General features: G+C 40.9%; 2 protein-coding genes and 1 non-coding gene across 3 annotated transcripts in view; all 3 read right to left on the bottom strand.

Annotated features, from left to right (window-relative positions):
* Positions 1-3,380, bottom strand: part of csmd1a (CUB and Sushi multiple domains 1a) — a 70,510-nt gene extending 67,130 nt beyond the window's left edge. Inside the window, exon 1 of the mRNA XM_041942376.1 lies at positions 3,278-3,380. Within this exon, the coding sequence (XP_041798310.1) occupies positions 3,278-3,380 (103 nt within the window). The remainder of the gene's footprint in view (positions 1-3,277) is intronic.
* Positions 313-384, bottom strand: trnap-agg. Its single transcript has one exon. It is a non-coding gene; the product is annotated as a tRNA-Pro (tRNA).
* Positions 3,381-4,223: 843 nt separating the features above from the next.
* LOC121610336 (C-C chemokine receptor type 2-like) lies at positions 4,224-6,921 on the bottom strand. The gene is made up of 4 exons (XM_041942374.1): positions 6,812-6,921; positions 5,946-6,097; positions 5,644-5,816; positions 4,224-5,052 (listed from the first exon to the last, which is right to left on the bottom strand). The coding sequence occupies exons 1-4, from the start codon at positions 6,919-6,921 to the stop codon at positions 4,339-4,341; spliced, it is 1,149 nt and encodes a 382-aa protein (XP_041798308.1). The 3' UTR covers positions 4,224-4,338.
* Positions 6,922-17,160: the final 10,239 nt, after the last annotated feature.

The raw sequence follows: 17,160 nt of genomic DNA, 5'->3' as shown, positions 1-17,160 counted from the left end.
TCAGGCTAACTCCTCTTGATGTAGCTCTTTGTTTGAGAGGTAGTTAGCTAGCATTTTGCTAACATTATGATGTGACTATCCAATGTCATGTGTCTGTTACAAAGTAATGTTACCTTAGAGCAGATGTAGGTGTCGGTTGGGTGGTGCTGATATTCAGCTGACGATGAGGTCTTACACACAGCCCAATCAACTCTTTACATCTGACAAAATTTGTTGTCAGCTGGGCGGTTTTCTAGCATGTCAACAACTCAATCGTCCATTCACAAGTGACAGCTAGGCCACCTACCCAAATCGCTAATTACAACCATTAACGGGCTCGTCCGGGATTTGAACCCGGGACCTCTCGCACCCTAAGCGAGAATCATACCCCTAGACCAACGAGCCACAAGAAGTCAGTCTAACAGTGACTTTAAATGCTGCCAGTTTAACTTATATTCCATCCACCACTAGTTTACATATTATGCAGCTGTGAGAAGCTCGTCCATTTCCTTCGGTTGTTTCTTTTAGTGAATGCATTGACTATTTTAAGAAAATTAATTTGTCACTTTTCCCTTGTGAACACATTGTTTTTAGAATTAGTGAATGTGTTGTATGGATTTACTCTGGTCTGTGGAAAGGCAAGTTCCTTTAGAGTTTTTTTTTTAATGCATTTCTTCAATGCTTAGAGCACAACGAATGAAATTCAATTCACCTTCACTGTATTGGAGTGGGGGCACATAGATGGCTCAAAACCCTGGCACACAAAACCAAAACAATTTGCATGGAAAAGTGAGAAAAATGTGGTGAAGTGGTCCTTTAATCAATGCAGAACATCCCTTTAAAGAAGTGTTTTGTGAAGATGATTGATCTTTTCTATTGCTTTTGAAAATAAACAAAAATACTTCCAAACCTGTGTCTAGAAAGTTCATATGAACATCGATCATTGGACTGCTTTTACCTCTTGACTGGCACCGGACACTGTTTAACACGAAAATGAACCAAATTTGTTTATTAATTGATTAAAAACAAAAACATTTAGCTTGTATAACAGAATATCATCTGCATACAAGGCTTTTTTTTCTGTGTATGACTGTAGAGATCTGTGTGTTAATCTTCCTTTGATCATAATTAGTCATGCAGTGGAATGAGTGAACAGCATTTAAGGCTGCGGAGTAGGCGGACTAATGCTCTTTATGGAATTATGGTTTGGATACACACACACACACACACACACAGATACACAGTCATACACGTGGCCATTTTGCTCTCTCTTCCTTTCTCCTCCCTCCCTGTCTCCTCCACAGCTCGACAACAGAAGGCGGCTTATTGAACAGAGCTCTGGGGCGGGAACACATTCCATCATTTCAAAATGAAACAAGTCTCATTTTTCTCTTTCCTCTCTCTTGTCGCCTTACTCTCTCTTTTTCAGTCTCCGTCCTACTTCAGTTCTCAAGTCTCTCTCTCTGTTCCTCTTTCTATTTCTTCCTTTCTTTCATCTCCCCCCACATTTATACCATATTCTCTCTTTGTTCCTCCTGTCTCCTCTGTCGGTGGACCAGGTAATTCCCTCTGCATCCTCCTCTGGGCAAACAAGATGACCCACTGCTTCCTAATTACCACTGCACTCCCCTATTCTTCCACCATTATTCTATTACTATCAACTACATAATAATCACCAGGGTGGAAATTGGATATAATAGCTCGGAGCAGAATGTGATATGAACAAGGAAGCAATAAAGACAATAAAATGGCTTTGGTTTCCCAAAGTAATTCAGTCAAGTTCATGTTAAATAGATTGGGCTCAAATGGAAGAATTATTAATGTCATTCACAACAAGTGTAAGTAATCTGCTATACTGTAGTTCTAAATCATCCCCTGCTTTGCATGTATATAGTGACTCATGTAAAGAGTATCCCATAATAAAAGAAAGGAAACATATCCTTCACTTTGCCACCTGTGTTCTTGTTAAATGTGACAGACACAAACAAACCTTGTTATCTATAGCTCAGTACATAGGTGGGCTTTAATAGTGTTAGCAAAAGCAAATATTTGAAACCGTCATATCTGCGTGGAGCATTCCAGAAAACATGTAGACCTCCATGTAACATATTATAAAACAAACTGAAGCGGAAAAGCAATTATAGCTAACAAAAGGAAACATTTCCACCAGCAAGATGTCGAACTGTCTGTGGCTCCTCACCAGCGACTGTGAATGATGAGCTTCATGGAGAAATTTATCTGAAGCGGTTGACAGAGACTTTAAGGAGCTATGAGTTACTTAGTCATCCTTCAGGGGCTGACCTGTACTGCTGAATGAGTGCAACTATAAATAAATCTGAACTATAAAAAATAGATGCATATTAAAGTCACAGTCTGAGTCAAAGCCATGACAGGCTTTGTCCTGATGTTCATAAACAGATGATTTGGTTTGCTTTTCTGGTGTTCATTCAGTCTCTTTTTCCAGTAAACAGATCTTGTGATAAGATTTTTTTGTAAAACTATGATTTCCAAGACCAATCATGAACTTCTAGCTCTTGCTTTTTTTCCTTTTTGGCATTTTTCACCTTTATTGGACAGCAGGGGTAGAGGTAAGATGGGACATGCCTGGAATCGAACCAGCGATGTTGCAGTGGCCACATGTGCTGTAACCATTTAGCTACTAAGGCACTCCCAACCATTCACTTTTTAAAACTGAGTTGATATCATGTATTCTGGTAGCCATGTGCTGATATAACAGTTATGATAGCTGTGACCGTGCCGGCGCTGATATCACCACATGCAGGTTTCATATGTCAAAATAAAAACATTATGTAGGACAATGCACACAGCTGGAGGGTTGCAGAGCGCTGCATGCACATTTGCACTTTTATGCTTGGAGGAAGTGATACTACCGACACTACCATCAGTGCAGTCCAGACTGACATCTTTTCTAACACAGTGTATCGGAAGCAAATTTCTTTGTGTAGGCAAAAGTTCTGACTAATATCTGAGGCTCAAATTGAGATGTGACTCTTGCATTCCACAGATCTTAACTTGTTCATGTTCATGAAAAGGTAATTAGTTGAACTGGAGGCTCAGATGACCAAACAGGAGCTTGTTAGTCAGGGAGGTTGTTGTGATCTGACATGGGGAGTCCCCATGACTGGCTGAAACCTGTCGAAATAGTCTCACAGGTCAAATATCTCAGTGTTGTGCTCAACTCCAGCTTATCAATTAAAAAACAAATGAAAAGTTTAATTTTAACTTAAAATTTTTAGAATATAAGAAACTGCACAATTACAACAGCAAAACTGAATACAATGGTCGTCCCCAGTGGCGTAAGTCAGTAGCAACGGGCTCCACTGCAGGATATTGTGAGAGGCCCTTGAGTTCTCCTTTTCGACCGCATTCACCATACCCATCATGGGAGCCAACCCACCTGCCCAACCACCAAAAATATATGTCAATCAACACCTGCGCCAAATCCGAACTGCAAATCAGCAACACTGTCAGAGTGCTGCTGTTTCTTCCCCACACACACTGATGAGAAGGTTTAAATTTAATAACCACACAAATTGGTACAAATTTGCTCCTCATTGTTGAACAACAGCAAAACAAGTAATCTTTCATCAGAGACATTAAGTCTGTATCTCACCTTTTCTTCCTCTCGTTTTCTCCCTCCTTGTATTATTGTACTAATGTTTCCTGTTGCTCTGCATGGCCTGCACACTGTCTTGCAAAGCTTATTTGGTTGCTGTTGCAGTCTTAATGTGCCTTGTTGTCTTCTGTCGGTACATTTCAACTATCACCTCAATGGTTTCAGAACATCTCACCAAGAAACCGCAGCTGAAAATTAGCCAGCTGACAAACACTGACACATTTACAGAAATGTTGATTAGTGTGCGTAAATTCTGTAAACAAATAGATTCAGGGAAATGAAATGGGATGGGATGGGATGGTTTTCTCACCTCAAGCTCCTGCTCGGTGATGCACTGCTGTGGCAAGATGTTTATCTTGTGACATACACACACACGAGACAAACACACCAGAACAACACTTTGAATACACAGATCAATAGTCTGAAAGGTTTTTCTCACCTACTATAAAAAGAATTAAGAGCAAACAAGTTTTATTTTCTCATTTTGAAAATAAAGCATTCTCCTTTTTTTTCTGGAAATAATTAAGATTCTGCAGCTCCAACCACATGCCTAATACCTCACACACATACATGCACGCAGTCGCACAGTCACACACACACACACACACACACACACACACACACACTTTCCCTTTTGCAACCTCTGAATAGAGAAATAAAAACATCATTACATCACACATGCACCCTCCACCACAGCACAGAAGCAAGCAGTATTCATCATTCTAATAATCTGATTTTACGGGTGTGTTGGACGTCTCTTTCTCGGTGGTGTCTCTCGGGCTGAGAGTCCGTCTGCTCTGGTGACCCCAGCAGAGGTATCTAGCGAGCACATTGCCCAGTGACTTCCTAAACTTCTCCCCTACAAATGCATAGATGACTGGATTTACGCAGCAGTGAGACAGTGCGATGATCTCAGCAAAGTTCATGGCAGAGTTGATGTTTTTTGAAGCCTCGCAGTTGCTCAGGATTTCAAACAGCTGCAGCGTCTGCAGGAAAACCGTGACGTTGTAGGGGACCCAGCACACCACAAACACACACACTATGGTGAATATCAGCTTTGCAGCTCTGTCCTTCTTGGAGTTCCTGGACTTGGACAGCACAACAAGGATTTTCACGTAGCAGAAAATCATGATGGGGAGGCACACAAAAAGGCCCACAAGGTTCTCACTGAAGTTTCGCAGCATCTTCCAAAACCGCTGCATGTCCTCTGGGTACAGTGGCTGGCACTGCCAGCTGTTATCATCTGGATCTATCTCCAAGGAGGCAAATATCACCTGAGGGATCGCCACAGAGACAGATATAACCCAGATAGTGATGCTGGCTGTGATTCCATAGCTAAGCGTCCGGGCTCGCATGGCTGCGACAGCGTGGACGATGGCCAGGTAGCGATCCACACTCATCAAGGTCACAAACAACGTCCCGCTGTAGAAACCCAACTGTTCAGAGGAGCAGAGGGAGGGAGCAAAGTCAGACCAGGACGTGGCATAAGGTGACATCTGTCAGGCCTCAGAGACACGTTACACAGCAGCTGTTTCACACATCACCTGAGAACACCTGATATAATATCTCCCCCATGATAAAAACTGCACGTCACTTGTGTTTACAGTAGAACCAACATGTACTGGAGTTACATTTATTTAATTTTGTACTTTGCATTAAATACAGACTGTTGGCAGTAACACCTTCCAGATTAAAAAGAAAGACCTGCCCACACTCCAGCTTCCATTTATGCATTGACATTTCAGATGCAGCGTTTTGGCAGGAAGTGAAGCAGCAGCCTAATCAGGACTTTTCACACCTTGACAACAAAACCACAAAACTCATAGTGTAAATGTAGGAGGACGTCATTTTTAACTAACTAGTAATCTGCACATCTTTATGAATTCTGCTTTCTAAATGATAAATTAATTTAGATTTTTTACATATAAAAATGTGAGTGATAATATATATGATATGAGTCGTTGAAATGATTATGAGTTATTTCTCTGTGTTTTTAATAAAGGTGATTTTAAAAAATAAAGCCTCACCTGATAGACTCCGGTCATCAGTTTGCATATTGCCACGCTCTGGGAATTGTAGGCCCAGAGGGGCAGGGATACAGCCAGTATGAGGTCAGACAATGCCAGGTTGAGGAGGCAAACATCAGCCATCGTCTTCAGCCTTATGTGCCGGAGAAGAAACCAGAGAACTGTGGCGTTGCCTGTGAAACCAGTGAATTTTTATTTCCAGTGATGAAAACAGAACTGTGGCACAGATCTATTTGTTAAATGCATTAAAAAGTGACTCATATTTCTTTTTTTTGTTAAGAGCCGGGTCTTTTGGAACATACCGAGCAGGCCGAGACAAAACAGCGTGTAGTAAAGAACCGGCAGGACCGTGGCTCTATCGGTTAAATCCGGACTGGGATCCTGATCACAGGTGGAGTTATAATCATAGTCGTACATCTCCATGGATAGATCATCCTCTGTTATGTTCATACTGCTGTGTGAGGAAGAACAGAACATGTAGGGATTAGTGGGTGAACACAAATCAGTTTGGTTGGCATTATGAGAAAGGAGATATTCAATCAAACAGTTTACAAAACCACACAGAGTACAACATGTGTGGAATGGTACAAGAAAGTCGAAAACCATTGTGGTCCTTGATGTAAAAAGAGAACAGATGCAGCAGTGAGGGTGACTGTGTGACATACTATCAGCAAAACAATTCAAGAATTACCAGAATTATCAATAAAATCACTCCAAGTCAAACAGCAGATCAATCATGTAAGTGATATACAAGTTCTAACAATTTTACACCACATTTTTTTAAGCCTGACCCATGATGGTATTAATCCAAAGTAATCACAAGTCAGTGTTCCACTCTGAAGACTGTGTCGAGATTAAAACTCTAACAACAGAGGAAATCATTTGAAAAGCATTCACGTGTAGGTGTGAGGAAATTCAGAGATATTACTGGACTTTCCTGCCCTGTAAGCTGAACTTTTCAGATGTAATCACCGTGTTTGGTGCAGCAGGTAAGAGAGATGTATGATGTAAATGTTTGCTCAACATTCTGAATTAAAATGTTCGTGTGTTTACTGCTTATATCACGGCTCTGGAATTTGTATGTTCTTGTCATGATCTACCTCTCCGTCCCTCCAGCCACTTTCCCCACTTCCTCAAATACATTCATTGCTATTCTCGTCCTGTTCACCAGACGCCCTCTGACTTTTCCGTCACCTCACTCCCACATCCAGCCACTCCCTCCTGCCCTGCGATAACCTCTTCGCCTCCAGTCCCAGTCACCCGATCTTCCCCGCCCATCTGCTCACTTATTTCCACTCTCCCTCATCATCCCTGCAGTACTTAACCAGCAGAAATATGTTCAAAATGTGACGGTGAAATGTTCATTCGTGCACAGAGAGTGTAAAAGGTTAAACTGACCATACTTCCCCTTTCAGGTTCTGTTTTTTTCAAAGGTTTTCTTGGGGTAAAGTGTAAAGGTTGTCAGCTGCACCGGGAACCTTTTGCTGTGCATCAGTTTGTTACACGCACAACTGACACATTTGTGAGAGTGGCCAGTATGTCTGTTGTTTCTCTGTCAGCTGATGGTGAAACGAGGCTGCTGAGGCTTCTAATGATGACGCTGCTGACAGTGGTTGTTGTTGATAAATCAAGTTTTCCAATGGCATTGTTCATAGTTTGTGTGCATTTTGAGTTTTGTGGTCAGATTAACAGATCTTTTGAAGTCTGCTCTGTCTAGCCAACACACAGCAAAGCACACAGACACATCATGTGTAACGACTGATCACCTCATGAAGGAGTTTCTGGTGCACTTTAAACAGAACATGGGTGCATGTTCTGTGTGTTTGTTGTCTGAAGACTTTAGCCACAGCAGAAGAAACTATCGACCTGTGGTCCGTGTAGGTGTTTTTTTTTTTTTGATTCAGGCTCAATCTGAAATTGTGAGAATGTTTGAAAGTGATCAAATTAAGCACAGAGCTGATACTGAGGGAGCTTTTGAGCACATGTCAGTGTTGAACAGTTGCCCTTGCCCGCTAAGAGTTCCTCAGTAGAGAAGATGATTCTGGATGAAGGTCTCTGATAGTCCAAGGAAATATATATTATACAGTCGGGTAATTACATTGCTTTAAGCAGCTTACCTTTAGTCTACAACTTGATCACTGTACTGCTGTTTCTGCACATGCACCAAAATTCAACATAAATGCAATTCAAGCTTTGTGAAAGAGCTATTTTGTGTGATTACGACAGATAGCTGTCAGTGCTGTTGCTGTCCGTCAAATGCTGTTTCAGTGTGAAAGAAGTAGTCGTCTGCTATAGAATTGACTGATGCCCATGATATTATTGATGCATTTTTTTTCTAAGAAGAAATGTTGAACACAGTGGAATTAAAATAAATTTCCTCACCAATGGGATAAAAGCAAGACCAGCATGAAACAGAGCAAACGCCCTGAAACTGCCAGTGATTCGAATCCAAATACTTAAAACTATCCAAACACAGGAAGTGGAACTGAATGTAGGTCCTTTTCTCTCTTAAAAGTCCTTTTAAAATTGTAAAGCTTGAGCTCATTATCAAATAACACCTAATCAGGGTGACCATACTGTGTATCTATCTGCATCATGTGTGTCTATTTGGACTCTGACACAGTCAGATTTGGTGTATTTGCGTTGTTACAGACTGCAGATTACTCAGATTATATGAATATATGATGTAAAAGTATGTGCATGTAGAAATGGAAAAAACTTTACCTGCCAGTGCTGTTAAGAAGAAAGCTGATAGTGGCGTTCATTCTGAATCACAAGACGAAGGTTTGGATGGATCAGCTGTGCTTCCAATTTGATTCAGCACCTTTAACAAGAAAGTAGAAATGGTTTTTACACAGGAAAGAGAAGGTGTGAGAAACGTGCAAACCTTGTGAAAAATACTCCCACCCTCTAAACAAGGTTTAAGTGGGTTTGTGGGCTCACATAAGAGAGAAATATGGTTTATTACTTCCTGAGAATGCTTTCGATACGTTCATGTAAGAGCCCACAGTGTCTGCGGATACACAGAACCACAAGTTCACATGTGCAAGTCTTAGAGCAGGTGTAGGGAACCTTCAGCCTCTGGCCTATATGTGGCTGCGAGACTGTCACAAATACAAAAAAAGCTAATGAGAAATACAAAAGATCTCTCTTGACAGCAATTACTTTTTTTCTGTGATTAAAGAAAGTAAATAAAATAGGCGTCATTCATCCCTGAACACAACACACACATAGCTGCTACGTTGATGTCACATCAATGCATCATGGTGACTGTCAGGAACAGAGGAGTAGATGTGGAATGTCACACTTTCTAAGAGAAATGGACAAAGGATTTTTTTTTTTTGCCAGGTAAAAGGCAAGTGCACCTACATTAGTTTGTGGGGATGCATGCAGTGATGAAAAAGGCTGATCTTTATTACAGCTTGATACATGCTAAACTGGATTACTTGCAAGGCTTGGGTAAAGTTAATGCTCTTCAGCAGACTTTGGACGCCCAACAAGCAGCTTTGGCAAGAGCTGCGGCAAAGTCAAATTGTTTCAAAGTGTCAAAACTGTCTGTGTGATTTGTCCTTCACAGTGGACATTACCAAGCACCTCTCAGAGCTGAACCTCCAGCTCTAGCAGCTTCTCGGCTCCCTGCTTTCAAATGTGAAATCATCTGATGTTAAATTAAACCTGTAGCAACTGGAAACAGGAAACTGTGCTTTTTCCTGCACTGCAAGAACAAAAGCTGCTACGACATCTGAATGTGCTGCTGAGCGTGAAAACTCCTTCAGGCGTTTGGTGAGAGGATTCAGGACATGAAAAGTCAACAAAAGGAACTGAACATATTTGCTACACTGGTTAATGTGGAACCAGCTGATGTTCCTGACAACCAACAGCATAAAAGCATTGAGCTGCAAAGCAACCACAAGCTCAAAGCTACATACAACAGCCCCCCTCTGTTCCACTTCTATAAGCTGTATGTACGTCCTGAGGATTTTCCCACTCTGATGAGACATGCACTGAAGTTTGCGCCTCTGTTTGTGTCAGCCGACTTCTGAGAGCAACTCTTTTCAAAAGTGACTCCTGCAAAGACTCAGTTCTGCTCAATACTACCTGATCCAAACCTGGAAAACCAGCGGCGAGTAGCATCATCATCATCAACATCATCGTCATCATCATTATCATCATCATCATCACTACCATCTGACACCACGCCTCACCAAACAGAAGCAGTTCCAGCCATTGTATTAGAGGTTAGTGTGATATATATGTTAAATAATTTAGCTTGGCTCTTGAAGGACATTACGTCATTCCCACTCTTGCTTTAGAGGATTCAGGGTGACTCCAACCAGACCAGGTTCATGATTTATGATTCCCGAGCTACCACCCACGGCTTGCTTTTGGATACACTATAAAGCTTTAGTCAGAATTTTTTCATTTCTATTTTTGTAATTAATTTATTTACTGTATATTATTTTATTGCAGCTCTCAGTCTGACAGAAAAACATAAACGGGCCTGAAATCACATTTCCAGGTTTGGCCTCCCGATCAGCATGTTTACAACAGACATTTATTCATGACTAATGTATTTATTTATTATTGTTTTTCTTGGGAGTCTGGACTGAGTGTTCCCCCACTATAGAAAGAATCAGTTCACCAGCAAAAGCATCAAAAAGTGCAGCTTCCTCATTATTTCACCGACATTAAATTTACTACAGGTGAAAGAAGTGATACAATCCATATACAGTGCAAAGAACCAAAGCTGGTACTGTTTTGTTTTTTGTTGGTACAAAATGTAAACACAGCGCTGTCAGAGCAAAATTCAAAAGCACAAGATTTACATTTAGTATCGCTCTGTGCAAGGCATCTCAACTGAGTCACAGTCTGAGCTTTGATAGTTTAATCTGGTGTTTCCTGTGTTAAACCGTTTGCAGGCACTTCTGTGTGCATGTAGATGTAGCCATTGTTGTTAGCATGCTGTTTGCTTTTAGTTGCATTTTTCTTCAAACTGTGGCTATAGCATTCGTAAGTTTTGGCAGTCGCCACAGTGAAGCTATTGTTTTCACCTTGTGTGGGTGTGTCATCGTGGCAAAGCTCCAACTTTGGCACACACTTGCTGCTGCAAGTGCCGATAGTGCATGCACCTTCAATCTCTCTGTGCAGACCTGCCTGCAGCCGCTAAATTAATATCTCAATACAGCTTTTTAGTGGCTTTTAAGTGAATATTGGATCCAGCTTTAATTGTATATAATTCAAATCGTTTTAACTAAATACAATTCAATTATTTAATTTCTTTAACAGTAGCTAATACTAAGACATATGACATATTGAATAGAAATGACATTTTACTCTTGTTGGTTCACAGGCATCACAATGAAGTCTGGGTATTATACTGTGGGAAAGGTTGACTTAAGTATGAAATGGACTGAATGCAGAATAGTGGCATTTACTCTGATAACAGTAATCACAATAACTGTGAAATTATACTCTGATATATGACGTACTTTAAAAATGATAACAGGGAGTGTCATGCTAGCCATGCATGCTGCATGTGTGCAATCATTGCTGGTTCAATTCCAGCTGTTGACCTTTTCCTATTTGCCCCATTTCCTATCTGCACTCTTCATTGTCACTATCCAATAAAGGCAAAAATTACCCCCCAAAAAATGAATCACACAGTACATTTCAATACCTTTAGATTAGTATATAATGGTCTCTTAGGAGCATCAGAAAAATCTTCACGGCACATTAATCTGCTTTTCTTTACCACAGCCATTAGAAACTGATATTGACTCCCTTGTCGACAGTAGCCCCGCTGCAGGATGTTGTTGAAATAAGTTTGACGGAGACCCCCAAGCTGCAATTTGTTCACTCCATGCTGTCCGTGCACACAGTGATCCACAGGAGGAACTTGTGCAACAGCAGCACTTTTCTCGTCTTGCTGAATGTGCGACCTGGAGAAAGGCTCGGGGCAGATAGCATAAACACCGAGCCTGTTTGCAAGCAAACAGACATTCACCATGACTCCCACACACACACGACCACAAGCAAACACACTCACAGTATGTGTCATTCACATCAAGTGTTTTTATTTTAGCATGACCTTCTTGTGTTACTAGTAGTTTTATGTCATCCTGACGATTTCATACTTTCAATGTTATTGTTATATTTGTAGCTTCCTGAATCAGGATGTCGAATCAGAAAAACAATTTCGTCTGCGATATTATTTACCTAGAAAATTAAAGGAATAATTGGGATTTATTGAGACTTATCAAAAAGACAAACTTAAGTGATGTAAAATATGAACAACAGTGTGATACGAGAGGCTTGGCAAGATTTTAAAGATTTTACCAAGCTGCAATTTACCTCTTGTCGCCTCTCCCCCTTGAAAATTCGATGATACATCTCAAAGGATTTATAATAAATGTGACACACACCGAACAGGTCCATAGCTTCCATCGAGTTTATTGAGGTCATGAGTTCAGTATTATTTCTTGGAATTTTGTGATTTGAATGAGCTAAAGAGTTTATGTTTCACAGACAAATGTGACTCGGTGGAGAGTTTTTCAGTCAGATATTTCTCGGGGGTCAGGGTTGCACTAAAGGAATCTGGACTCATGAGTACTCTGGCAACAACCAGGGCACCAAAATGTTAAATGCTTTAATCAGCTAATGTGAACAAGGAAAAACAGACTTCCTGAATATGCAGATTTAGTAAAACTGTCTTATTGTCTTATAAACAAAGGATGACTGTCTTGTCTTTGAATGTGAATCAAGGATCGATGGTGTCATACGCTGTACAGATTGAAAATTAGTTTTACATGAACCATCCAACTGACTCCTGCACCAGTGCAAAGAGAGCTGAGGAGAATACATGGAGAAAAAAAGTTGAAAGAGGTGTTAAAAAGAAATGGGAGTGAGAGACAGACAGACGAACAGGGAATGTGCACAGGAGAGAAACAGGAAACCAAGAGAGAGACAGTCAGAGGCAGAGCGATAGAAGGGGGGGGGGAGTGAGAGCAAGCCTGCGAGAGAGGAAGCACCATCAGAATTTCAAGTTGTGCTTATGGCATTGTTCTCACACCTTGACCTCTACTGCTCCTTCCTGGGAATATCTCAAGGCCTGCCAGACACTACTCAGGGCTGTTGTAATTCATTTTGGGGACGGGAGATAAAGAGCGAAAGACAAATCTAATGGAAAATTCTAATAATTGTTTTTTTTATTTCATTTATAGTCACAGTGGAGCAGATGAAAAAAAGAAAAACAGTTGTGTCCACTGTTGATAGATAAGGGACAGAAGTTCCCTCCTGTTGTATTTTTACTGCAGGATTGACAAGAACGTAGGAGGGATATGCTCATAAATGGACATTTTCCTACCACTTTGACTCGTTGAAAGGAGCATTACACACATCCACCAGCGTACAGAGGACACTCAGCGGACTATTAATAGATTTTTTCCTCTTTGTGTTTGAGAGGAACTAACACATATTCAGTGAACCGCTGTCTGAAACAGTCCTCCTCTACCTGAGCTGGCAGGAGCAGATGCTTCATTGTACACGGAGAATCAGTGAAATAAATCTCCTCTGTAAATAGCTCCCAGACTCTGAGAGGCAGATTATTGCTCAGATCAAAAGAGGGCCGTCTTCAGCGTGAAACAACAGCACCTCGTATATGCTCGTTAGTCTCAGGCAGTTTAGCCGAACGTGCTTTTTTGCTCAGTACAGTTTAGCACGATAGATTAAGGCTATGCAATGAACAAACCCGGAACACGGCTGCATTTTGATAAAGAAAAATGACGAACAGGCAAGCTGCACTTCATGCAAATTTGAGCAATTTCAACTGTTGTTTGGCTGGTAAAGCTTTTAAGCAGCACAGCGGTCTCCGATGGGCTGACAAACATGTCACTACAACTGTATGATAAATAAGAGCCAATTTCAGGAAAATACAATTAGGTTGTTGGAAGCATCTAACACCTGCTGCAGTTTACTATGGATCACTTTGATTTGAGTAGGTATAAACAAATGAAGTCCTTTCTGATATAACTGCTGAAGTGATTTTGAGGGAGATCATTATGAGAGAGAACATGCTTCTGGCAATCCTTTATTACATTTCCCTGCCAGTGCTCACATAGAAAGCTACAGTATATATAACAAAATGCATCAAGCCTGCAGTTTTTGTCACCTGAATGGCAGTAGCTGTGGGACTTTGATGTTTAAACTGTTGAGGCGACACAAACACACACTTATAAGCTAATAAACCGAACCAATCCACTGTTACTGAGTCACATTCTACTAACGATATTCTGATGAGTCCCTCTCGCTTACTGCAACTATTTTTGTGCTAATACATGTATGCTGAAGTTCTGAATTAATGAAGCTCTGCTCTGTCTGCAACCCCAGAGAAAAGGTAAACAATAGTGTTTTGACTCATTTGATAATATAGGCTACTGCATCTATGCAAAAACAAATCATTTGCAATTTTTGAAAATATATTACGGAACTCATCTGACAGTCTAATTAAAATGATGCAGCCAAATGTCTTTTCATTGCTTTAATGGCGCTCATTTACATTGTAGCCAGATTCTGGATTCCAGCACTGCAAAGAGTTGGGGGAGCGGTTTGGCGTAGACCTAATAATGACCGTCAAGCGAGCACTTGTTAAGGATAATTGGAGTGAAGTGGACAGAGAAGCGTTGTGAAAACCTGGGTTTCATCTCATGTATCATCTACACGAGAAGCTGCAACAGAGCAGGAAGCTACACACACACAACTCACTGATGGGAATTTCTGCCGGATCCTCATGTGTGAAGTGTGACTATATGGCATGTTGTTAGAGCAAGTCCTTTTCAGGTCACGGGATCAACAAGTCTCGTTATTAACCTGCAGTAATCACAGGTGTTTCATTAAATGTGAAAAAGGAATAGGATGTCACAATCAGTGTGATGAATCATGCCGTTTTCTGCTCATTATTAAATGAATAAAAAGAAGATCTTGGATTTATGTGTGTCACTACCGAACTAGGACTCGAACCCAAATGCACGACTCAGGAGACAAAGTGCAAATCAAACAATCTTTAATGACAAAGTATCAAAATAAAACTCTCTTTACAGAGGAAGAAACAAACTACTCTACTAACTAAGGATCGCTCTCAAGGAGGAATAACTAACAAAAATCACTCTTATGAGGAAGACGACTGTGACAGGGAAAAAGGCAAGGCAACATATCAAAGTAAAGCAAGACAAGACTATGGTATTTACCTAGACAAAGTAACAAAGAAATACAAAACCTGAATACAAAACTTGACATGGACTGGCGTAGGTTCAGACTGCACGAGACAAGACGAACTGGCACGGGACAAAGGGAAACGCAGACTATATATACACATGAGGTAATGGGGAACAGGTGGAAACAATCAGGGCAGGGTAGACAGTCAGACAGGCGGGAAGGACACCAGGAAGTCAAGGGCCCGAAACGAGAGGAGAGTTAGGTTTCACAATAAAACAGGAAGTTACAAGACAACATAGACAGAGGGCAAAAACATTTACCACTTACCATAACTTCTTGGACATGACAATGCGCTCTTTCATACAAATCTTCTCTCATGCTGTCTTTTCTGACACCCAGCTGAAGCTATTACAGTATTTAGCCTACCCCCTATGTGAAAGTAGCAGATGGTTGCAATGATGTTTAGAGATGTTTCTGTCTTGAAAACTTTGGTTCCAGAAGCCTGGTCCTGAACAGACAACTCACTGGGATCGCTGATGAACTAGGCCGTGCTGTACCTGGCAACCTAACCACCAACACGCTAGCTAGCCGGGAACATGCTAGCAACGGTCGATCACCTCGTGCTCTCCAAGTGTCTGGATATTTTCCCTGTCCTGTGCCTTTTACTCTCTCTCGCCTTTGTTCTCAGGATTGCACAAAACTCAATACTCAATAAAAAGTTTTATTTAAAAAAATAATTCCCTCAAGCTAACTGTCAGCTAGCTGTCAGTTAGCGAGCTCGTTAGCTCAGCTGCTAATGGAACAGTTCCTGCAGTTTATTAAAAAGATAAATTTGTACCACCTGTCTCATCTTTTGCGGAGCAGTTTTTACTCTGACACAGAAGGGTAAAATAAAAGTGGATGGTGCAAAACAGCTAGCTAATGAGCTACGATACTTCCCTCCATTTTGCACTCTGGCTGAGCAAGCAGAGCTCGAAGGTCAACACTGTCAAAAAATGAAAATGGAAATATTCTGCGTTTTCAGTGCGAGTGTGACCAGGCTAGAGCTAGAGAAGATCTAGAGTGTTTCAGCACAGAAAAGCAAAAACTTTTTTAAAAGGTTGGCCAGGTTCACAAACCATTTACTTATAGATCCGTTATTAAACGTTAAAAGAACAAATTGTGGGTTGCCAGTTTTTAAAAATCTTATCCTTCCTATTTGGTAAAAATGTTGTAAATCTTGGTAATTCAGTGAGAAATGCTTAATAAGTTGTTAATGGACACAATTTAGTAGTCAAATTGTCCAGTAAATCAACATGTTTTTTCCAAATCCAACCCAAATGTTGTTCTTATAAATGACTTATAACTCATCTAATAAAATATTTATTAACCAGTCACAGTCAGTTCCATTAACTTTGAAGGTATTTTATACTTCAAAGTTGTAAGTATAAAATAGCTTATTCATCCCAGTGTTTACCAGTTAAGTTACTCCTACCTCCAGTAAACACACTGCTCAGTCACTGCCTCTAACTGTGTCCTGTTTATTGATGGCCCTTATACATCCGACCCACCAAGACAAGCCCTGCTGGCAGGGAGTCAGACCCTGACCTGGGGAAACATGTGACTACTGGTGCATATCTCCATCTGTGTGACAGCACCATTCATGACAGGCCGACTCCATCTTCCAATAAGAAGCAATCAGCCCCTATCTCAGTCCTGCCCGACTGTCTGTGGAGTCTCATCATTGTATCAATGGACTGTGCTGCTCCCACATGATTACAGGTGTGACCTTAGCAATCTCTGCCCAAGTGTGAGGCAGTTATCCACATTCCTTCTCCAAAACATAATTGCATGATTCAGCAATGTCCTCAAGTGCAAACGCAGCAAGCTGTTTGGCAATGAATATTTTTGTGGTGTCCTCGGCGTGAGCATGATGGGCTCACAGTGGGGTTGGTGTCATCACTGAACTAAAGCATTTGATTAAACCCAGAATACAACCAATTTGCGACTGACTCCTCTCGCTTATAGCACTTGAAATATTGACTTGCAAACAACATTGGGACATCTGAGCGTCAAATTATGCTGGCTGAGTGGTAGAGATGAGAAACATTGTGAAATATAACATATTTCACACATGCACAAAAGCATAAGTTATGAGGATGTGATGAAATCCTGTGAAACCTATCATATCATCACAGGCCAGAGTTTTCAAGCACAGGCATGAAAATGCCATCAGGTCAATATCCTTCAAGTGTTAAAGGCAGCATCTTATGACTGATGTTGTTGACATTTGAACATATTTTCTCTTGCAATGGGACTCATTAGTGA

The sequence above is a fragment of the Chelmon rostratus genome, chromosome 8, assembly GCF_017976325.1.
Source record: "Chelmon rostratus isolate fCheRos1 chromosome 8, fCheRos1.pri, whole genome shotgun sequence".
Classification (NCBI taxonomy): domain Eukaryota; kingdom Metazoa; phylum Chordata; class Actinopteri; order Chaetodontiformes; family Chaetodontidae; genus Chelmon; species Chelmon rostratus.
This window is presented reverse-complemented; position numbering and strand designations above follow the sequence as displayed.